Here is a 25304-nt window from a genome sequence, read left to right as displayed (position 1 = left end):
TTAATGAGCAGTGTGGAATTATGCAGCAGAAGGTTTCATGTTCTACTCCCACGCAGGGTACTGTTGTATTGCCCTTGAGCAGTGCATTGAATTTAAACCTCAGTTATTTCCAATTGTTTACAGTATGAAAAATGTGTAATATACATTACAGTTCTTGTAATGTGTATTACAAATTCTGCTTTCATGTATTTCTGCTCCAACTGAGACCACATCTGTGTCAGGTACTTAAAGTACAATTGACTTAGTCAGAGCTGGCAAGAAATTACTTCTGAAGATCATTTCCAGGGTTTTTCATGGCTTAGAATAGGACTTAGAAGGTGACTTTGTGTGACTGTGGTCAGTCCGGCTTTACTGCCATTGTCAACTTGATGCGTTGTCAGGTACATTTATTTAGGTACATTTGGAATGTAGAGTTCTGGTCTTTAAGTGGCCACAAAAATGTGGTGAGACACAAGGAAAAAAGCTTGGAGACAACTGAACAAAGCAGTAAACTTTGATGTGTTTTACCAAAGGTGGGCCCAAGTGTCCCCAAAACTTCTCCAAATGGCACCAGTCCTGTCCAATTTGGAACTTCCATTGTGAATGTCTTTTTTTCCAGCCTTCTTCCACTTCCAGAAGCTAATTCTATCAAGGGTGGTACCCTCTGAAACCAAACAAACTACCTTTATTTTAGTCAAAAGGTGTCCTTTTCTGTGCATGAAACCTCAAAACCTTGAAGGAAAAACCAACATCAAGTGTCTTAATAAGGTGTTGGGCCACCACAAGCCGCCAGAACAGCTTCAGTGCACCTTGGCATCGATTATACAACTCTCTGGAACTCTACTGGAGGGATGGAACGCCATTCTTCCAAAAAGATATTCCCTCATTTAATGTTTTGATGATGGTGGTGGAGAGCACTGTCAAACACATCGGTCCAAAATCTTCCATAGGTGTTCAATTGGGTTGAGATCTGGTGAGTGTGAAGGCCATAGCATGTGATTCACATCATTTTCATACTCATCAAACCATTCAGTGACCCCTCATGCCCTGTGGATGAGGGCAGTGTCATCCTAGAAGATAGAAATGTTTTATCATAGGATAAAGGTGATCACTCAGAATAACTTTGTATTGATTTGAAGTCACCCTTCCCTCTTAAGGGACAAGTGGACTCAGTACATGCCAGGAAAATGCCCCCCACAGCATATTAGAGCCACAGGACCTCCTCACTGTAGGGGTCAAGCATTCAAGCCTGAACCCTCTTTCGAAGTCACTTAGATCTTTTCCTCTTGCCATCTTGATCCAAAATTGAGGTCACCGGGGCCTGCTTAGCATTTTTATACATGCCATAGGGCATGATAGGATGTTAGTTGCTTAATTGCATCTTGTGTATTTATTTAAGCAATAGCTCACGACAGGCCATGGTATATGGTTATTATATCACAGCTAAGGGGCGTTGTTCGGCCCGACGCAAAGCGGAGCCCTGTCTTGCTTTTTAAAACGTTGCAGTCTCGCAGTGTAGACATAGTGTTTCTCCAAGACCCTCTGAAACCGGGTTTGAATGCCAGCTAGCTTTAGGTTCACCGTCACTTGTCAGTTTTGTCAGCTAGCCTATATTAAAATTCTAGGTGTTTGGTCTCATGGCATGCTTGTTATCCCGGGCTGGCTAGCTAGCTAGCTAACTATTGAATTTTAGTCAAAACAGCGGTTAATATTTAATGCAATCATTTACAAAGATACGGATGAAAATGCATCCTGTAGCCATGACTTAAATACAGAACGCCTATTCTACTGTCAAAATAAGGGACGATTGCGTATTTTGGGGTATGGTTGGCATTCCTAAATGAAGTCAGTAACTACAACCGTGATTCAACGTTGCCATCAAAATTGGACACTGAAAAGGGGAGGGTAACAAAAGGTGTCCCTTTATAATGAATTAATCACGGCTTGAAGTGAGCTATTGCTTTTATAAAACGGTCACCAAATATGGCAATATGAAAGTAATAGACACACTCCAATTTAAATAGTTTTAAAACTTTTTTTTTTTCCTCAGACATGGAGTGATACTGAATTGTGCAAAGGAATTAGACGTCTATGCTTTAAAATGGTATAAGGGTTATCAAGCTGCACCTTGTATGTATTACCGATAAAGGCAAAAATTTTAGACAATTTTTTGACACCCTCTTCTTTTTAACACCAGCCTGAAAATGACATACTCCAATAAAATGGTTACTATTTTTGTACTCTTTTGACTGCAGGAAAAATGCTGATCTCTTCTGAAAGGGAGTTCAATAATAATAATTAGCCTACTCTGAATATTTCCGAGTTAAAGCCACAGAAGCTCAAACACACTAGAAGTGGAGTTTTTTTTCACACCTAAAAGATTTTTTTTTTTTTTTTATGGATACAGATGCTTGTGGGTGTTCCTTGTGGGTTTAGAAATGCAATGGACCCACAGCTACAACACTGGACAAATTCTGGTTCAAATGTGCATTCTGCATTGTTTTTCTGAGCTATGTCTAAGTGGGTTTCCAAAACGGCTACTTGGAGACTTACTGAGTAAGCAAATGATATTATGGGTGTTTAGAGGTGTATATTGTGTACTACATGCTAGTTTAAGATGTTTGTGGAAATTAGCTTTCTTTCCCCCAGCCTGTCATTGTCCCGCTCCCTCTCCCCCCTCTCTACCACCCTCTCCTTGCTCTCCCCTTGCCACCTCTGGCAGCAGTAGGACTGTAAGATTTTAGAAAATAACTACATTAGCCATCTTGTTTGCTAATACATTGGTTGAGATCCATTGATTGAAGTTTTCATTAAATACTCCACCACCATCAACCTGTCAAACACATCCCACCCCATGCTACATTTATTATTCAAAATTAGGCCTTCTCCTTACTTATAAGATACTGAATAAGATTAAATGTATAATGAGAATGTTTTAGATACTCACCGATATAAAATGGAATTAACTCCTTCATTGAAAATGCCCTCTGCTGTGGTATCACTGTTTTCACTTGTCGGGGAAGTGAGGACTAAGTGAAATATGTTTAATTTTCTGAATTAATGGTTTTAACCAGTTAACACCCTCATTTGACATCCGCCAGTCTGAATACCGAACACAAGTTCATCAACACAACAAGTTCATCACCCTCACTTATCCAACGTAAAACAAATTTAGTAAATTAAATTTGTTAATTGTTATCAAAGATATCAATAATTAATTAATTCGCTGTATTCTTTGATAGGCTGAACAATCTGTCAGATCAACCTTTATCAAAGTACGCCTCAAAATCAGATTTAAATGAAGGAATTTATTAAATTGCAACAAATATTCACGTCTAATCTAAAGATGAGGTTCAACTGCCTTAAGAAGAATAGCATATGTGATATACATGGGCAAGTTACAATCACAAAATACCAAATCAAAATAGTCCCAGAAAAACTAAGATCAAAGTCCAAAAACCAAAAGACAGCTGAATATTCCAAAAAGCCAGTTGGGCTGTAAGACAAAAACGTCAGATCCTGCTCACCCCAAACACCACACAACACCGGGCCCAGATGCAAAATTCTAATTCCCTAGATGGCAAACTCAGATTTTCCACACCAGAATGGCCACTCCAATAGATGTTAAGCACCCAGGAGCTTCTTTCTTCCTCCTGACTCTTCCTTTATCTCTAACTTTAGCTAACTAGATAAAAGAAAAGACTCATTTTTAAGCAGTTCTATGAGGGAGGCGGCCTTGGTTGAGAGAGAATGTGTCAACCTGATTTGGTGAGGTGTGGGAATGTGGTTGCAGACAGGGACTTTAATATTAATTTACATATTAAATAGGCCTTATGTTTATGGAAGCAGAGCTAAGCACTATGATATTTAGAGCCCGACCAATATATTGGTTTGGCCGATATATCGGCCATTATTTGACTTTTTTGACGACATTGGGATCGGCAGTTATGCAGCCGATGTGTCCCGTATTTTAAATAAGTATAATAAACAAAAAAAACATTGATTATTTATCTGTACTTGTCTGTTCGAACATTGTAATTGCTATTTACTAGAATTATCCAGTAGAGGGAGCTCTAATAATCTAAAAGTGTGAACTGCAGCAGCTGACGCGCTACTTCTGTAATAAGACGTTTGTCACTCGTGCCTCATCCGATATTCTCTACTGCAAGACTTGTCTGCACAGATTCGATTGCCGCAATAAAGGTATGTATATTTAGTGAAAGTTATTAATTAAATGCGTTTATACGACCACTATGTTTATCGATCCTCATTATCAAGCGAGCGAGCTAGCTAACATATTTGGTTCACTTTAGCAAGCTAGCTGGCTAGCAAGCATTTATGAAGTGGTAGTGAGCACATAAGTAGCGTAGGATCTACATTTCCAGAGGACATTGCTGTATTCTCAAATAAATAACCAGCCAAAATAAAATGGTGATTGAATGCATCACACATTTGTTTTTTTATCTGAGATAATGATATTAGCTACTATATGATGCTGTGTAGCCAACGCGTTATTGCAAGCGAGTGTGTCATCTAGTCACGCGTCATTGTAGCAAGCTAACCAGACAGTAAAAACGCCGATAAAACACTTCTAACGTGGATCATTTTAAGCCATGTTATCTAGCTTTGTCATGATGACATGAGAGAAGGATTGCTGTTGGAGAAGTGAATCAACCAACTGTTAGCGTGGGTAACCTGCACGAAAGCGCATTGTAGTTTTTTTCACGTATTTCATCCAGTCAATTTAATTTCATCTAACGTTACACTTGATTCACTCATTAGCTCCGCTAGATAAAGTCTTACTCTTTGAGATCATGTAGTAGGAAGAAAGTAAGAAAAGATTAATTAAATGTATTAATTTACTGAGAATAGATACTAAGAAATAATAATAACAAATTAATAACAACAACAATAATAATATTCATAAAAATACATGTTTGATACTGGAAAACGGATTTTTTTAAATTAATTTTTTATAGATGGCTGGAAAAGAAAGGAGTAAAAGCAAGGTGTGGAGCTATTTTGATTTCACGCACTTAAAGATGGTGTGAATATATATATTTAATTTAATATCATCTTTTACATTTTTTTATCTAAAAAGTTCTTTGTGTGTTTATTTTTATTTTTATTTGCTTATAAGTTAAATGTTCTTAAATATAGAAATTTTAATAAAATATAAGTTTTTCAAATTGATTTGAAAATGTTGCACTTTTTGACAAAATATCGGTCAAAACATCGGTAATCGGTGGGCTAGGACTCTCCAAAATCGGGATCGGCATCGGACCCAAAAATTTGGCATTGGTTGGGCTCTAATATTATTATCAATATTCCTGGTTTTATAAAAAGATCAAATATGACTATATTTGGAGGTAATTCAGGTCATCTCTCAAAGAAAGAAATGTAAATATTTCAACTGCTCCTGATAACAAGAGATTAATTTTCATAGAATAAATAATTTACATGATTTACACCTACATTTTTCATGTAACAAAACCATATCGTACCACAGGGCTCTATGCTAACTTTTTTCCCAAGGAGTACATGTGCTCCTAAATGTTTTCATTTAGGAGCACACAAAGAAATTTAGGAGCACAGTGAAAAATCTTCAAGTAACACAAAGTTTATTAACAAACAGTTTATTACATTTATACTGCACGTGCATGTGCTCCTTCTCCTTGTGTGCAATTATGATGTGAAAACCAGTGGAGGACTGTGGGAAGACCCTAGTATCTAGACACTAGACATGGGCCTTAAAATATTGACAAAGCTTTTTAAAACATTGAAACAGATTTTTTGAAAATTTGACATATTGAAAACAGCTTATAAAACATTGACACAGCTTTTTAAAACACTGAAATGTTGAAACACAGCTTTTTAAATAAAATATTAAAATAAGAGCTTGTAAAACATATGAAAGTTTGTTTTCTTTTTAATTGAAACACTGAAACAGTTTTTTAAAATATTGATACTGCATTTTAACAGTCATATTGGTTCTGCAGTACAGGTTTTTTTCTCACTCTGTGTGCGTGCGTGCGTGCATGCGTGCATGTACTAAGGGACACACATCTGTGCAATAGCACATACCACCATCAACATCGTTGTTTTCGAACTCTAGCCATGGGAATATTTTGAGCCAATTCGCATTAAATCTGTATGTTCTCCCTCCGCCGGCTCCAGTGGACGTTGAAGTTGACAGCGGGGGTCACGGTAGTTTCGCTAACGTTGTTCTCAGCCGCCTCAGTTAAACCTTGCGAAGCCTCGTTAGTTGAACCTTGCGAATCCCCCTCACTGGATTCCTCTTTCTCCTTGTCTCTTTTTCGCTCAAAATAAAAAAGAATAGGCTTCATTTTTAGCGGCCTGCACGTTTAACCTTAACTTATAGCCTATCGTACCAATACTTTTTTCAGTGTTGTTTACCTTTCTCTCACTTGACACAGGCTGCGTCATCACAGAAAACTCTACTGTGATTGGCGCATTGCGACTTGTGGAATGTGGGACTTGTAGTTTTTGAACGACTAGCAGCGGGGGTAGGTTGTAATCTTTACTCGCACACTGTGCTCGTAAATTATTTTTCCGGTTAGGGGTAAATGCGAGTGAAATACTCCCACTCTAGAGCCCTGTACCACTTTGGCTTGTAACTGAAACTAACTCTAAAAATGGAGATTTAATCGATCAGAACTCAACAACCATTATTAATTTAAACATTGAGATTTTCAATCAGTGGTTTCAATTAAATTTCAAATATTGCATTCAAACTTAAAAGGAAAACGGATCATTGTGCAGCATATAGCCAGGTGGAGCAGGGGTGGGGAACCTCCGGCCTGCAGGTCGTATACGGCCCTCCGGTCAATATCACGCGGCCCTCTGTATGTTTCCTAGATTTTATATAGCCAGTATATTTTTCCTGTTTTGAAAACAATTGTCAGTTATAATATAACAGCAATTTGCAAAACCTTTGAAGATTCAGAAATATGAAAGAGTAAAACAGCAAAAGTTTCATCATCCAATTAAAATCTAGCAACGTCACTTGTGTAAGTTATCAAATAGTCATATCTCAAGTGTACGATTTAATTGGGAAAACGGCGAAGCTAAGAAAAGTTGATGCTGAAGGTCATGTTTTTAGAGAAATGGAGAGAGGATTACTTTTTTGTGGAAGTGAAAGACCATTTGCTTAATTTGTGGAGAAGCTCTTGCCATTCTCAGAAAGCTTGAGAGACATTATACCTGCAGACCTACAAGTTATGCTACTCTTGGAGGAATGGTGCGAACAGCAAAACTCAAGGCATTGAGTAATAATCTCGCTACACAACAAGCGTCTTTCCTGCGGCCTAAAAAGGAGCTAGAAAGTGTCACAGAAGTAAGTTATGAGTGAGTTAACTGATCCCTGTGTCTGATCGTATCAGTGACATGACACAAGATAAGTTTTTGCAAGATTCTGCTGCCAATTTCTAGTTATATTCACTTTGTATGGGTGAGACAACAGACATAACGAACACTAGCCAGCTAGCAATTTTTCTGTGTGGGATTCCAACAGATTTTGAGATTTGCTTTCATTGTAAGGCGTCGACGAATTTCCAAGTTTGAGGAAATGCGCTTAAGATGGCATCACTGTTCGGAACCACATACCGCGATAAACAGTTCTTCTCCAGACTCTTACTTGCAAATCACAGACTTCATTCCAGACTGACAGACATAAACTTGGAGAGCTAGCTCCATCTGGCAACAACATCAGTATCACCAGACATTACACAATTGGTTGAGACGAAGTGTAGTCAGCCATCACGTTGAATTTAAGGTATATTCAGCTTTCAATCTAGTTTACATAGGAACATTCAGTCAGCATAACATGAAAAAAATGTCTGTAATTAACATGTGAGTTCATAGCAGTCTAAGGCCCACTGTCGTATATGCAAATATTAATTTGGCCCCAGACAGGAAAAAGGTTCCCCACTCCTGACATAAAGTCTCTGACCAGTGGCATAACGCAAAATCCTGGGGCCCCCCCCGCAAGGAGGGGGCGGGGGCCCTTTCGCAACGGAAGTGGATCTCAAACGGTTATAGCGGTACATTTATTTTATGGCTGCATACAGCATTGACCGTATGGTATATACAGCTATATCAGTTACACCGTGCTGCCTGTTTGCTCAGAATGCTGACACATAGGAATGTGTGTGTGTGACTGTGCGAGTGTTTGTGTCCACACAGCTACACACATCCATACACAAATGAGCACAGAGAACAGACCTACAAATAGGCCTAAGGCTAGGCCAACATCTTACCCAGAGTTAATTTGATTCCATGATTAATAAATATCCCTAATAATCCCTAACAGAATTAAATATATTCTTACCTTTAACAAAGATCAAAACGCCCTTTCCTCCTTGCATTCTTCTGTGCGAATTCCTTCACAATGTTTCTTAAATCCATCTGGCAGAGCAGTAGTCACGTCTGTGACACTAGGTGCATGTCTCAGGAGTAGGAGCTCGGTCAGATCTTTAATTGAACCCATTTCAATACTTTTTATTTCTGACCTTTCGGAACGAAAGTAGCTGTGATAGAAAATCCGATGAAAGGTCATTCTTGTAGGTCAAGGCTAGTGTCTCAGCAGATGCGTGCAACGCATCATCGTTTGCCTGTATGAGTTCACAGGGACGTAAACAACGAAATCGCTTTGTAATTTCATCCATTCCTCTGAATCGATGTCTGAGTTGGGAAACAATGGTATCACACATGCACACATAAAAGACACCTACTTTGAAACTTTCCTCTGGACTTGTGAGGCGCTGATCCTCACAGAGCTCATCAAACTGTCGCTTTGTGCGCCGTGTGCGTTTCTGAGTGAAATGACAGTTAGTGCTCCAAGAAGCTGCAAGTCCCTGTGCTGTGCTTTTGGTGTGTTCAAACTCATCCCTTAGCTGTGATAAGGTGTTGCATGCAGTGCCCAGTCGGCCTGTTGCATGGAAAAGGTCCATATCCTTCTTCTGCAATAACTTGGATACTATATCGACCGACTCCAAAATCTTTTCCTGCATCACAGTAATCATTGCAAATTTGAACGATTCAATTGATGTAATAAGTCCAGTGGCCTCTGCACGTTCATCTGATTTTTTTGATTGAAGACTTTGGTCAGAGCCTGTAAAATGTCAGAATAGCGAAATCGGAGCGCGTGAATAGCATCGTGCCTAGACGACCATCGCATTGGACAAAGTCTTTTCAGTGTTGGTTTAGAATTAAGATGTTTTTCCAACATTTCCCATCTTTTGATGCTCTGGCTAAAAAAAACGTAAAGTCTCTGTACAATGGCATAGTACTCTTTGATTTCTGCAATCGGTTGGCGAGCATCATTCAACACTAAATTCAAATTATGTGCTGCACAATGTATATATACAGCATTCGGTTCTTTATCGAGGATGCGTTTCTGCACACCAGAATAAATGCCACTCATAACGCTGGCTCCGTCATATCCTTCCCCTCTGCACTTTTTAAGTGATAGTCCCTTACTCTCTATCAGTTCAATTATTTTTTCTTCGAGTCCTTCTGCAGATTGATTTGAGATATTCTCAAATCCTAGAAAACTCTCATTAATGTCAACTCCGGTGGCGTTATCATTGTCGTCTTTGCGAATTGTGATATATCTGAGAACTTGACTGAGTTGATTGACCTTACTTAAAGTTACAATCTCGAAGATTTCAGTTTCGTTCTCTTTGGCGGTACCAATGGCGAGAAGCGGTAATTGCAGGTGTGTTTTTGGACCTCACTTCCCATAGATCCAACCAGATCCCACCAGTGTCGCCTGTGTGACGTCAGTCAGTTGGCACCTGGGCCACGCCAACTATTACACTTATTATTTACTGAATAAAAAATGTTTGTTATACAAGTAACGTTATGTACATACTCATTCATTGTCTAACATTAGGCTAACTTAAGCTGTCTTTACACTGCCGAGCCGGGTTAAAATGCTGTAGCAGACCTGGGGTAGAATTAGTGATGATCAATTTCCACAAATGTTCTTTATCCACCTTTTGCTCGGTATGAACATCTTTACACTGCAGAGAAGAATTCGCGGGATTCGCTGTGGCTCATGCAATTATGTATCTCGTGCATCATCATCGTGAATGATTGTTGTGTGATATTTTTGAAACAACTGCCTTGTTTCTGGTTTTGCTAGCTAAACTGTTCGAGAATAAAGCTGAGCTGGGTGTTAAATTGGCAATCAGAATAAGAAAAATAAAACAAAAACAAAGATTTCATCAAAAAAGGGCATCAAGGCTGAAGGAACATAGGAGGAAGCGTAATAAAATAATAACAACGCTAATCCATACTGCCATATTCTTTTATTTAGTTTTCTCCGGCTTGATATCTTAACACAGAAATCAGACCCGGCTCTGCTCCACCTATACCCTCGCTTATATATCGATGAACTTGATGGCAATGTAAATAACGGTAACGTTAAGGCCAGTTAAGATCAATGATTCGCAACGAGACTAATCGGTTTTAGAATGTTGCAGAGAAAATTGCAGCGGTGTGAACTGGTTAGTTGCAGAGCCTCTGAAGCCGTTGCCTAGGGTCTCAAAAGACCCACCTTGTCAAATCCCCAAGTGCAGTTTTAGAACGTTTACAATCAGACGTCTTGGAATTTTGCCAGTTGCATTCAGTCTCGTTGTGAATCATTGATCTGAACTGGCCTTTAGTTAGCTACATTGCAACGCTGCAACAAGGTAGCATTGCATTCGAGAGACGGTTTGCGAGGTCGGTACCGGTCGGTAGTGTTAGCTAGCGTTTTTTCTCATTGTTAGCTGACATTAGATTGTGTTAATTACATTAGCTAGCTAGCTAACGCAACGTTACCTGATATGAGAGATGGATACTGTGCGCAACGTTGTCTAAACTAACGTTGCCTTTATTGACATGGTCCGGTAGCTAGCGTTAGCTGTGCAAATAGCTATGTAATTTAGTAACGTTACATTGTCATCAAATATAATACGAAATCTACATCAACAAATAATATGACCTCTCATGTTACACAAAAACTTTTTAGGGTTCCATAACCCCCCCACCTTTAACGCTAGCAGACACCGGAAAAAACAGTGCGCCGCTCACACACAAGTGAGTTGAAGAGCAAGCCTGCTGCGTTAGCTCCGCCTACCCTCTCTGGCGGACCAACCACTGATGGGTGATAGAAAACGCGTCACTATCTATGCGCCGCTTGTGATTTTTTCCCGGGAATGTCACCACAGACACCCAGTTCTTTAATCATAAATTATTATAATGATAATAATATAAATTAATATAATAATATGCTCAATAACCATTGTGTTACCTAATTCAGGGATAGATAGTGACTTAACAGATATTTATTTTAATGAAAATCTTCGAGATTTTGAGTAGTGTCCATTATGATCGAATAAAAATCGGCTTCCTTTATTTCATAAACATTCTGGTCGCGTACTTTCTGTGATAACAACGCAATTAATTTGTTTTGAATTGAAGGGCTTAAATAATTAACGTTGCTTCTTTTATCAAGTAACTCTTGCAAAATGGGATCATATCGAGCCAACAACTCTATTACTGACAAAAAGTTCCCATTGTTGAGCTCACCCACTTGCTCACGATGCCCCCTAAAAGCAAGATTACAAGATGCTAATGTCTTGTTAACACTTGGGTCCAAAAATTTACCTGACGTTTGTACTCGCTGTCAAGTTGTGCATCCACTGTAAGGTCGTTTTTCCACGTATCAAATGCCGCTAGATGAGCACGCAACGATTCGTGTTGGTAATCTGGTCGATTTGGGAGAAATATTGATTAAATTTTCGGTAGTTTTGCTATATTTTGTTTTTTTCGTTGCTGTTCTTGCAGTTTTTGCGCACCACTGGGGTATTTTCGCTTGCTCATTTTGAATTGCTGCAGGGCCGACACCAATATTTACGTGCTGCTAGCGTCAGGTCAAAGTTCAAAATCATGTGACGATTGGATAACACAGGCTACCGTCTTTTTACATTAAATTTATTTACATTTTTTTAAGTTTGATAGCATAATGAAAGGTCGCTTCCTGATGTTTTTTTTTTTGTTATTAAAAAAAAAATCGAAATACCAAAATCTCGCCAACATGTACTTGTTCGTATGCAACGTTGGCACTGGGCCATCCCCTACGCTATTGTCTCTGACCCCTAATACGGTATCCTGTGTCTCTTCTGGGAGGTGATAATGTCATAAAACTTCCAAAGGAGAGATGGCTGTCCAGGGCACCCCAGACTTATATGGAGATAAGACCTGTAACGTGGCTTAATTGCCCGAAGAATGATTCCATTCATATTAGTGGTGTGGAGAGCAGGCAGAGTGAGAAAACAGATACATTCCTAGGGTCATACAAATGATATTGTCTGTTTCTCAAAGATTATAATCAAAGGACTAGATGTCTGACACACTGTTCTCTGAAATATTCAGTCAGACAAGTGATTTCTTCCAAGGTCCCCAAATTTTCAGTCTCCTGTTTAGACTTTGATCTGACACAACATTTGCATGACATTGTAAAATGGTAAGATTACAAAACACAGGGCCAAGTGACTTGAAAGAATTGAGGCAATATTGGGTAGCATTGCTTTGGAATACATCTTATTTAATTTCGGTGAGGCAAGATAGCCTATATTGTTTCTAGTACCGTAACTTGGCGTCATTTTGATATCAATACTTTTAATGGCAGGCCTGGATTTTGGCAGTGTGAATGAATGAGTTATAGATGGTGTATGTCTTGTATGTGTGAGTAACTTGGCATTTTTGTACGTTTAAAACGTGTTTTTTATGAGATGTTGTATACCATACCAAGATGTTTCAGTCGACTAACCGACTAAAAACAGATTTTGAGAGCCCAATGAGTGCACAAATTCCTAATCCAGGAAATGCCATAAATTATTATTCCTGAATATGCAGTATAAGCAAAGAGGTTTCTTCAGGCTAGCTTTTAAATTTGATTCAAATATGTTTGTTATTATGCTAGCCTTATCCAGTGTCAACGAATAACATTCTAAAATCAATGTTGGATCTATTTGCATATTTTCCATATTGATCATTTTCTGTAGTTATATTTGGGAAACTAGTAATTTTATTTGGATATATATTAGGGCTGTCAAAAAATATTCAAAGTTCTAAAACTATTCGAAAATCTTTTTTTTTTTTTTTTTTAAGTTCGAACCTAAATTTGAGCATTGGAATATTAGTTTTGGATCCCGCGTTTTGTAATTAACATGAATATACAGGCTTTAATTTCATGCGGCGAATCATGTTCATGCACGCAAAGTTCATTTCCTGTGCTAACCTTACTTCCTCTGTCAACAAAAAACGTTCTGCCCTGGATCCAGAGCAAGTGGATCGTCTGGTTTTCCTTGCCAATAACCTCCGGTGATACTTTCAGCTCCATGGACACCTAACGTTACTGGTCAGCTAGCCTCGCGAGCCAGTCTCTTTTTTCACTTTGTTCAACAGATCTGGTCAGCTGACAGTTTAGGCTAAATAATGTTCCCATGGCAGGCTTTCCTTTCTGTTCTGAAGATTTGGATAAAATTGGATGATGAAAGAAGTTAAACAAACCAACAGAATAAGTAATTTATGTTGTTTTAGGCTACATGTATTAGCCGTTATAGTAGTTTTTGTGTTAAGAAATAAACAGGGATTTCCTATAAATAATCATTTCCCTATTATTGTGATTAATAAATGCCGAGTTGTGGCAAATTACATCCACGAGAAAGTGCTTTATTTATTTGCGCATTAGGCTATAGAAACTGCAGGGGGCTCATTTATAAAATGAACTTGCGTGTATACGCTAAGTGAAGACCTGAGGTGGAGCCACAACCGTTTCCACGGTCAAATCGAGTCATGTTGAAATTTTATAAATCACTACTTTGACGTGATTTTCTATGTACGCGCCACAAAGTTGATCGAAATTACGTTTTATAAATGAGGCCCCAGATGTAGTAACCTAGTATGAAAGTTCACCGATGTCCTCTATTCTACTGCCCGCTTGTGGAAAATAACGCGCAGGCCAGTTATTGGAGGGAGCGTCACGTGCATATTGCGCCCGACAATAAGCAGCTTATTTTTGTGAATTATAGGCAAATGATATTTGAATATATTCAAACTCTAACTAATTACGAAAGCTAATATTCGAACTCAATTCATGGCACTTTTGACAGCCTTAATATATATGTATGTGCTTGGGAAAATGTAGCTAACTTTCTACTCACAATGGCCCTCATTTATCAATCTAACGTAGAAACCAGCGCAGATCCGAGCGCAGAAATCATCTTACGACAGGGTTCATGTGTGATTCATGAAACGTTCGTATCTCGCCAATCACAGCGTAAGAATGATCAGGCGTTGATAAATGTGGCGGCTTAAAACAATCGTAATTTAAATATCGCCCCTATACATTCTCGGTTTAGAGCAGAGACTGTAAAAAATATGGACAGAGCTATTGTGACGTCACCCATTGACGTCTCCGTGGGTCTCTAAAACACGTTTTGAAGCTCAATGGCGGGCGCGGCCATGTTGTTGATTTGGAGCCAAAACCATAGAGTTACGCTGTCTTGTGATTTTTACAATGTGAGTGACAGTCCGGTGCAGAAAAGCCCATCAACCTGTACGAACGATTGCAGAACGAACTTGAGGCTAGCTGACTGTCTGCCGTTATGTTTTAAAATATATTATCAAAGGTTAACAGAGTTTAATTTCCATCCATGACTGTACTGTGTCATGTAATCACGTTATATGTATGACATTAATATTTCAATTATGTTCAGTTATCTTCAATTTATGTTTCTCAGCAAAACGAAAATGCTTAGCTAGCATATCAGCTTGCCAGTGAGCTAGGTAGGCTATCCGTGGTTAGCTCACGCATTAGCAATATGAACCACAGGGGAAGAACATCGACTACACTGATGGTCAAGCAATCAGAGATGTGTAGGCTACTGGTGATTTGACTAGGCTAATTTTCGTATAACTGTCTGGTAGACCTGCTTAACCGAGCAAGTTATCGTTGTAGGTTTTCGCCACAGTCAGTTAATGAGCCAGCAACTGCTACTAGCTACTCCATCGCCGTTTGTGGTGTTCACTTGCTGGGTGACGCTAGCTGACCGATCGTTCGCAAGTCACTTTCTACCGAATAAAAATTAACACTGTCAGCGGTGATTAACAAATCTACCAAGTATTTTAATAACTGATCTGCAGGCGTGTAAATATGACAACGCACTTTGAACAGCAAGTTTTCCACCTGGTGCATGAAGACAAAAATAATGTACATTGATTTTCTAATTATTATTTTTTTCTTGTAAATCATCAAAACCAATGGAGAAAAGCCAATATACGCAAGGAGCCCCCAGGACCGATTCTGTGAACCACTGTCTTAAATGCTCTTGTCGGTCTCTTAAATGCTAAAAACATGTTCCTTTCTAAATGCCAGTCTTACAGAGATGGTTAATTTCATTTAATTCTGTGTGTGTGATTTCATCATGTGTTGCATGTTATTCAGCGAATAAACCTTAAGACTCTTAATTCGCTTCGTGAAACTGAAAGTTTTGCAGTGTTTATCCCAAAATCAGGATTATAGTAGCTTTGTCATATGCATGATGCATGGCCCAGGTAGACTTTTACGGAATGTACAGGACTGACAAGCCGTCAAACACGTTTGACAGATTGAATATTTGCAGTTTAGGGTTAGCTTGGTAGCCGAAGTTGCGAACTGTTTTAGCACAGGCTATTGGACTACCAAATACAGCAAGCTAATTACGCTTTCTGCCAACTAATTATTTGGTTAAGTAGGCTAAAGGAAATAGTAAAAATGACTCGGCTACCGAAAAACTACAGAGGAGGATTATTTAATGGTCGTCTAGGGCAGCTGTAAATAGCACACGCCATAATGAAATCACTACGAAAAGGGATGCCTGCGTTTTCTGACTTCGCACAGGTGGACCGTGGTCGGAGCCGCAATGTCAAGGCCAAGAGGCGCCACCTCCCACCCCAGTGACCATAGACTGTAGCCCCTACTGTAGCTTAGTCCTCTGCAGTAATCAGGAAGTGACGCAAACTGTACCTCATTGGTCCACAACAAATATTATAACAGTGCCCAAATGACACAATAAATCATGAAATTGACCCATGGACAGTCATAAGACGAATAAAATACACATATTGTGACTATTTGTTCTCATGAGAAAAAATGATTGACTTTGTATTTTGACCTCATTTGTACCGTAGACTTACATGGAAACCGGATATGAAAAAACCTATACTGGAGCCAACCGTAGTGGCGCTAGTGAGCAACCAGGAACAACGAGACCAGGAAATGAGCTTCAAAAACGAAGTCTGGTTTTGGCCGCTTGGTTTAGAGTTTACGACATGGAGAAGCGTAATACGGCCAAGAAGAGAAATTTCTCCGACCTAGAAATAGAATCTGATCCAATTAGTTCTATTTGGCATCCTGAAAAGTGGCATAGAAGGAAGTCAGAAAAATGCAGTGTGGAAGGAAATCACTGCTGAGGTTGGAATATTTAATCTCATAAAAAAACACGTTTTCAACGTACAAAAATGCCAAGTTACTAAAAAGTATTGATATCAAAATGACGCCAAGTTACGATACTACAAACAATATAGGCTATCTTGCCTCACCGAAATGACATAAGATGTATCTCAAAGCAATGCTACCCAATATTTCCTCAGTTCTTTCAAGTCACTTGGCCCTGTGTATAAGCATGCACTACATGAACAGGCCAAATATATGTGTGGATGGCTCTCTCACAGTCAAGATTGATTGAATAGGTGTGTGTATGTCCAATTTGTATTGGTATGTAGGCCTATGTATTTCGCTGCCCAGGCTTTCTGTTGCGTGAATGATAGTATGTTTATTGGTACAAGTGTGTTCATGAATGTGAATGTAAGATGCTGCCAGGGAAATGTCCCCATGCGGATAAAGAAGTTCTCTATGTATGTATGTACAATATGTGTTTTACATGCAGTATTTATTGTACGTAGCAAATATACAATAACTTGCACATGTACTCAAATTCAGTTCAAAAGCAAGTATAAACATGTTTTCTGGAGAAATGTGCTTCCTGTCGTTGCTCAGCAGCAGTTCTGTACATTAATGAATTTATATTTATACATTATACATTTATACATTAATTTCAATGTACAATGTTCAATGTGTTCCATGAGGCAATTCGAAATATTTGTTCTTTTTGATCTGACAGAAAGTTTGCATGACATTGTGAAATGGTAAGATTAGAAAACACAGGGCCAAGTGACTTGAAAGAACTGAGGAAATATTGGGTAGCATTGCTTTGAGATACATCTTATGTCATTTCGGTGAGGCAAGATAGCCTATATTGTTTGTAGTATCGTAACTTGGCGTCATTTTGATATCAATACTTTTTAGTAACTTGGCATTTTTGTACGTTGAAAACGTGTTTTTTTATGAGATATCAGTTCTTTTTGCAAAGCGTTTTATTATGAGAGTGAGAAATGCGACCCTGCAAGAAACGGTTGTGGATTATGGCTATCGTTGTGTGAATCTGTACAGCCTGATGAGCGTGTACCGTTCAGCAGTTTCGGTTTGCTATATATGTAAAACAGTGGCTGTGAGAAAGGATGCAGTGGCGTAAGCGTAAACGCATCAGGAACGCAGATGGTATGTACTCACGGATTTGACGTCCATCCAACGAGCCTTGACTGACAAAGTAATCAACACGCCCGTAGAATTATAACTCCCTAGGTCGCAACTTGTGTAGCCTTCTGTCCTGCTCCGTTGTCTGTTATTTCGTGGAGATGCAGTTTTAGTGTTTGTAAGGTTTATCCTTCTGTCCTGCTCCATTGTCTGTTATTTCGTGGAGATGCACTTTTAGTGTTTGTAAGGTTTATAAGGCATTTTGATAGGCTTATCTGCAGGTAGGAATCATCTTCGCTGTTTTGCTAAACTAGAACCGGAAAACATGATAGTGGAGAGTAGGAGCAGACGCATATGTCCCAGCAGGCTTTGCATATGAGAGAATAACAACAGTGTGAGAGAAATTAAAATGAAATTACGAAATTCCGTAATTGAAACAATATGTTTTTAGCAGAATGGGCATGTAGGTGAAGGTTGACATGATCACGGAGTATAGTGCGAAGTAAATGGAGTGACCATGAGCGAGCTTATATTCCTTATCAAATGGTATATATAACAGTCGGTATTGAATGTTGGTGGTTGAAGTGGAGGGTCAAATAACATTGCACACATTATTTGCCTATAATATAATCTGTTGCACGAATGTGTTTCTCTCATGTTCAGTGCTAGTAGTTATACTTATGAGTGAATCATGATTTTAAATGTAATGTTTTAATGCGGAGTTGCAGAACGTACATACGTAGTAATTGTGTGTAGCCTATGTGGCTAGATAGAGAACAGGGTGAGGTAACAGGAATGTAGAAACGTGGCGTTTGCTGATATTAAGGTTTTGTACGGTAGCCAAGTGAAGAAATATAGTTAGTAGAAATGGCACAGTGGTGAACTGGTGTAACTTTTAAATAAAAGGAATACATTTGCGTCATGAAATGCATATGGGTGGCCGTGAGTGAGTGAGGTTTACCAGTGTGTGACTTCGTTAGCTAATGCTATGCAATGCGTGAAATATCATTAGCGAACCTGCCGGTGGTTTTAAAGAAGAACACAAGCCAGTAAGCACAGAAGAGCTTCCGTTGAATCCATATGGCTTAGCAATATTGTAGCCGGTCAATAACTGAACGTACAGACGGTAAGTCATAATGCATATATCTTAGCAATATTGTAGCCGGTTAATAACTGAACGGCGGGTAGAAATGGTGCAAAAGCAATTATTAAGAAGTAATAGACAATTATTAGTGAGGGTCGAACCCTGAAAAGTGCCAAACTCTCGGTGCTGTATAGGTATGGGGGCATGCCCCCGCCAAGGCGTAACTTGGCGGGATGGCATACCTGCCATCCCAATTTATACATCCGTGATATATATATATATATATATATATATATATATATATATATATATATATATATAGTAATTAGCGTATATCGTAATTCTTTACGAAAAAATGGTCAGACCTCAAACTCGCCACCAAAAAGCGTAGCGCAGCACCCAGCTGACTGGAGGTTCCATCCTTGCATTGACGCAGACTGAGGAGCGAGTGTCCGCGCTTATCGGGTCTGCTTCCATTTCGGGCATAACAGGTGGAGACACAGACCTGTGTCCGAGCCGGATAATGGTAAAAATTTAATAGACTAGGCTACTAGTATTTAAATAATTACACGGTTGCAGGGTTAATTTTTCTTCTTTTTAATGTTGTTTTAATGATGTTATAAACATGCTTTTGTTTCGTTCGTTTCTTTTTGCGTCTTACGGGCGCGTAGAGGTCTTCTAACAGCCAGATCTGCCATTGCCGAGATTTGATGACTGTCAAAGCTCTTGTTCAAATAGGTGACTGAATAAGCATCTAACCTAATTGCTTGTAATTATGTCAGCAGTAGCTTAGCCTAACAAGTAGGCTATCTCAAAATGAAAGAAATTAATGTCATAGCCTACACCAAAAAACTGTTAACCCCGTTAATTGCAAACAATTAGAAAATAACTATTTATGTTAGGGATATGACACAGTCGATATAGGCCTTTACAAAATAAAAATATGTAGCCTATGGCAAAATATTCTTAGTGATGAATATGTGGCTGCATATGCTTAGATGCCAGTCAGAATATGGTCTATTAACAATTTCTCTTACTCAGCCAGATTTACTATGCTGCACCGCAAGTCCACGCTGACATGAAAACTTGCTCACACGAGTTGAGACTTGACGTGAGATTTGATCGTAGCCTCCGCTTACGTCCAAATTGATAAATGCCGAGCTTTGCCTGGAAATGACCGTACGCCCCGTTTTCTGTCGTACGTTCGTTTCGTAAATGAGGGCCAATGTCCTGGAGCTTCTAGGGTGCATGGGGTGTTTTACCATCACATGGTTACATGATATTCTTGAAATGTTTGTTCAAGTAAATACTTATATCTTTAAACTTTTATCAATTTGTTCTCTTTTTTTTCTTAATGTGTATCCAGACTACTTTAATTAAAGTATGAAAAGTTCTCTTCAGTGCTGGTGAACTGAGGGTACACGCATTTGCTAACTATTTACTCAGGTATTTTAACTGTAGCTTTCCAGTTACTGTCCTTAGGGTTTTTGGTGTATTTATATGATTGATGCATACTATCAACAGTTATACTGGTTTATCGTAGTTTATACCGGTTCGGAAGCTTTAAAACAAGGACAAATATCTAAATGGGTTGACAGGAAGCTTTCACTAGAAAATTGTTTTTAATAACATTGAACATTTTTTAAAACAATTATCCATATAGAAGGTTTACAAAAATATTCTCTGTTTTTACAGATTTTCAGGAACCGTATGCTGTTGTGGTTCTACTTGAAAAGGATTTGGTAGTTATTGACCTTGGACAAATCGGGTGAGGATGAGTACCAAGATTTTTTGTGCTTGCAAAGCAACCAACCAGACTGTTTAAAAACATCCAAATAGTTCCAATAGTGGTGCTTTAATAATAATATAGCAACAGACAGGCATCATACATTTATTAAACAAGGTTTGAACTTAAAATTCACGCTATTGCATGAAAACGGCATTTAGCTACTGGTATCGTAAAGCCAGGCTGTGTCATTGTAATCTAACCTATGTAACTAGGCTACTTTAATATTTCCAAACTTAATACCGCACCTCTAATCATAAAAATGCTTTGCTGTATGGAACGTGTTGCAACTAAGAAATTCACTTGACAAAAACACCTTTTATGCACATATTTACCTTTTTTATGCCATTTCATCTAATAGGCCTCTATTGCATGTTCTGCCTATTTGTAGGCAGAGACTTTACAATTTAATTTTTCATTTGACCATTATTTAACCAGGTAGTTCAGGTGAGAACTTGCTCCTATAACAATCTTGGGAAACACATTGGATAGGGAAAGCAAGGGATCATGTGATGGGTTTCTGTTTTTCTGATCTGTTTCTAAATGTCCTGATCTTGACCACCTGTCTTCACAGCTACCCAGTATTTGAGAGCCCATACCCTTTGACTATCCATAAATCTCCCGTAACTTGCTGTGAATACTTCGCTGGCTGTCCCTTGGATCTTGTCCCTGCACTCTACTCTGTTGGCTCCAGACAGAAGCGTCAAGGCTATAGTAAGAAGGTAACATGATCATCAGCACAGGTTTACAGTACTTGTCCAAAGTGTTTACACAGCTTACTTGTTTACATGCAGTCCAATCAGGAGTACAAGAGCAGTATGAAACCTGGCAATTGATCCTGAAACCTCAGTTTGATACTGACTAACAAGTTACCTCACCAGTTCACCAATTTCTTAACCATTTTATTGCACTACCACCCACACACTTCCTTGTTTAACACAAATGTGCATGCATTTTGCAAAATGGAAAGCATTATTTCATTTAGATATTCATCCTGAAAAATTGGGAGGATGAGAGATTAAGAAGTACTTCCTCGAGTGTCACCACTGCTTTAACAGGCTGTCTCTTCTTCAGGAGTGGCCTATAAGTGGAGGCAACTGGGGCCAAGATGCACAAAACTATCCTGAGATTATCATTACTGGGTAAGAGTGTCCTTAGTATACAAATGCGCCTTTGTAGGGAGTGATCTATAGGGAGTTGGAAGGGGCTGCTTGGGACTTGTACGAATGTCCTGACTGCGATTGTGGTGGCAAATTGGTGAAAGGGGATATAGATGGACATTAGCTAAAGGTAAATTTCACACTGATATCAGGAAGCATTTTTTGCACAGAAAGTTGTTTTTGTGTGGAACAGCTCCAGCTTTATTATATTCTTATGCTCTAATTCTCTGGAGATCAAATGCATTTTTATTAGATTTTTTTTTTTTTTGAATATTGAGTTTCGTTTGTTTTATTAAATATACACCAATGGTAATGGCAGTGATAGAATATTGTTTGCACAGTCATGTTTTTCTTTCTTTCTGGAAATAACAGCCATGCAGATGGGTCAGTTAAGTTCTGGGATGCCTCTGCCAGTAAGTATTTTTTTGGTGCTTTTGTGTATTGTAAAATCAGGGGTCATGAAGTTGACATTTTTGATTGATTTGACAATGTACAGCATAATGCAGAATCTGCATAGTGCATACATTGTTCTGTCTTAAACTCAGTAATTCCCATCCCCCAGAGATCAATCGTTCAGTCCTGACAATGTAGGACTACAGGCAAGGTAGCCTATGCTGTATATAGGAAGAGTAAAACATGAACAGTCGAACAGATGTTTTTGAAGTGTTCCTGTGTTAAACAAAAGTGATTCAGATATAACTTTTAAAAAAGATGGTGTTCATTTGTTTCTGCGGTGTTGTAGTGATGCTGCAGGTGCTGTATAAGCTGAAGACAGCCAAGGTATTTGAGAAGTGGCGTAGCAAAGAAGACAGGCCCAGTATAGAAAGCCTGGACGAGGATCCCTTTGCCATCCAGATCGTGTCCTGGTGCCCTGAGAGCCCGGTTCTGTGCGTGGCAGGAGTCTCTGCTCATGTCATTGTTTATAGGTTCAGCAAACAAGAAGTGACCACTGAGGTGGTGCAGGTAGCCTTCTATTGAGTGTTTGTGTTATGTGTGTGTGTGTATGTTGTGAGAGTGTAAGAGAATGTGTGTCTGTATGAACTGTTTCTAAATGTGTGCTTATGCACGTGTGTACACTACTAGCCAAACGTTTTATTGCACCCACAATTTTCAAGCAATACAAGATAAAGAAATAAACACCTTTCATTTTACTAAAAAAAATATCTAAATCTTGAATTTTGAACAAATTGAACAAACTAGCTACCTGTCTGCGAAGTTAGGATTACGTAAAGTATGTTTAATTTTAAGAATGCAGCAGTTTAACCACAAACACTGTCATCTGAATACTGAACACAAGTGCACAAACAGTTAAACCACCTCACTTATCCAACATTTGTTTTGCTTATCATTATCAAAGATATCAATTATCATTTAAATCGCCAAATTTGTTGATAGGCAGAGCAAACTGTTGCATCAGCCTTTACCAAAATGTAGAACACGCAGCCAGATTAAAAGTAAGAAATATATTAAGCCACAACAAGTATTCACATGTAATCTAAAGACAAGGTTCAACTACCTTAAATATATAAGAATAACAAATGTCACAGATTATAGTCACACAAGAAATGAATGAAAGCAGGTAACAAACCACAGCTTGTTTGTCCCAAAGTAATTTGAAGATGTGCCAAGCCTGAAATTTAAAAACCAAAAGACAGCAGAATGTACTAAACTAAAAAGAAGTTATACATTTTATCTACTGAAAGAGAGGGTGGGGACACACCCCCTCTTCTCCTCACCTGTGCATAATTAATGTGACATTAAATATTAATATGTTTAGATGTTTTTGGGAGGGACAGCTTTGACAATTGTGGATGTGTTTGTAAGTTAGTGGAGACACTAGATCAGGCAACAATTAAACAAAGTTACAAAGTCGGCAGTGACCTCTGTATTACTCTGGTATGACCTAACTAGAATGCCCAACATAGTGCCTGCCAGTGTATTAACCAATTCTTAAGGTTCAGAATTGTATGGGGACTGGCATTATGGGCTTTCCCAGGCCACTCCAGCTGGCACTCACACACACACACACACACATGCAGACCCACACTCCCACATAGGCGCACACATTTACACCTCAAATGGCTACCCCCCAGTTCATGTATCTTGTCTCCTGTATTTGAAGTTTCCAAGGGCCCACAATGGCCAATTGGTAAATTAGTGTTCCTGATACACCTTTTGCAGTGATGACTGCTGAGCATATTCATGCCATTTTTTTCTACAAGGGCAGTCATATGGAAAGTTTCCACAGTGCTGTAGATGTTTCCACAGATGTACTGCATTTGTGGATTGACCTTTCTGTCCAATTCATCTGAAACTAGTTTGATTTTACTTCACTTGTTGGAAAATTGAAATAATTTGTTTTGGCAGATATGGCTTTTTATGAACTCCAAAATTTAGGTCACTGTCCAGTGAAGTAAATGATTCTTTTTTGACTTCTGGCTATTCAGTTCTTATCTTGTACCATTTCCAGAAGTTGAGCTGCTAAAAACCTATTACCAAAATATGACTAAAGCATAAACTTTTGACCTGTAGTGTATGTGTGTGTGTATGATATCTGCCAAGCACCTTTGTGTATTTAGTGTATTTTTTATATGTAATGTCAGTGTATCTGCACCTGTATTTGTGTCTGTTTGCTCTCTCTGTACTGTATAGCTGGATATCTTATTGTTAAATTTCATATGAGTGTGTGTGTGTGTGTGTATGTTTTGTTTATCTATCCAGCTCCCCTATATGTCATTGTCAAATGTAATGTGTGTGTGTGTGCGTGCGTGCGTGCGTGTGTGCGTGCATGCTTGTGTGTGTTTGTTTCATCTCTCTCTCCAGCTCCTGGAAGTAAGTCTACAGTATGAACTGAATGACATGGAGTCTCCAGAGATGTGTGGAGACCAAGGGACAATGTCTTCCATGCCACGGGATGCTCCCAGCCCCCCACATCCTAGTGACCCCCAGCTCCACCACTCCACCAGATGCTCCCCTGACGGAGCCCAAGACGACACCTCTTGCCTCAAGTAGGTCCCAGAATACATACAGGCTTCCAGACTGTACAGGGCTGGCTATTGATCTCCATGCAAAGGTTGCAACTGATATGAATGGGTAGAAACTTAAGGGGATAATGATTTGTTGGGCCTACTGTTGACTGATTCCATCAGACTGAGTTTTTGTGTTGGCCAAAAATAGATATATTCTGGTGAAATTATTTTTTATATCCTCTTTTATGCTCTGCAGCCATCTACGTTTCACAGTCATTGTGTAGAGATATTAGCCTATAACTTCATAATTAATTGAAGTGCAATGGCTCCTGAAATCAGCCAGGAAAAGTTAATTTTCCTTTAACCCCAGTTGCATGCTTATTATGGATATTGCTTTAATTACAGACCTCTAAATAGTTATTGAGTAAAGATTTTTCTGTGGGTCAAGCCTAGTATAGTAGATTGCTTGCCATTTCTGTGTTCCAGGGTACGAAGTTCACCACTGAAGCAGTCGCCAGGATTCCAGGTGGAGCTGGTCATTCAGTTGATGCGGGTCAGTGGGGAACCGCCCCAACCAATCACCAGCCTGGCTGTCAACTCCTCATATGGACTGTAAGTCCACAGGGCCTGTCAACATCAGACATCCTCATTATAACCTCTCGAACAAAGCTGTGCT

General features: G+C 39.0%; 1 protein-coding gene across 7 annotated transcripts in view; it reads left to right on the top strand.

Moving 5' to 3' along the window:
• LOC135254837 (syntaxin-binding protein 5-like) overlaps positions 1-25304 on the top strand; it is a 117550-nt gene that overhangs the window by 66674 nt on the left and 25572 nt on the right. For all 7 annotated transcript variants that reach the window (XM_064335391.1, XM_064335399.1, XM_064335382.1 and 4 more), the window contains 7 exons: positions 20409-20481; positions 21074-21221; positions 21574-21641; positions 22032-22072; positions 22402-22622; positions 24483-24667; positions 25115-25240. In XM_064335391.1, the coding sequence (XP_064191461.1) occupies positions 20409-20481; positions 21074-21221; positions 21574-21641; positions 22032-22072; positions 22402-22622; positions 24483-24667; positions 25115-25240 (862 nt within the window). The remainder of the gene's footprint in view (positions 1-20408; positions 20482-21073; positions 21222-21573; positions 21642-22031; positions 22073-22401; positions 22623-24482; positions 24668-25114; positions 25241-25304) is intronic.

Source organism: Anguilla rostrata, chromosome 1 (genome assembly GCF_018555375.3).
Source record: "Anguilla rostrata isolate EN2019 chromosome 1, ASM1855537v3, whole genome shotgun sequence".
NCBI lineage: Eukaryota > Metazoa > Chordata > Actinopteri > Anguilliformes > Anguillidae > Anguilla > Anguilla rostrata.
Note: the sequence above shows the minus strand (reverse complement) of the source record. Positions and strands in the feature narration are given on the sequence as shown.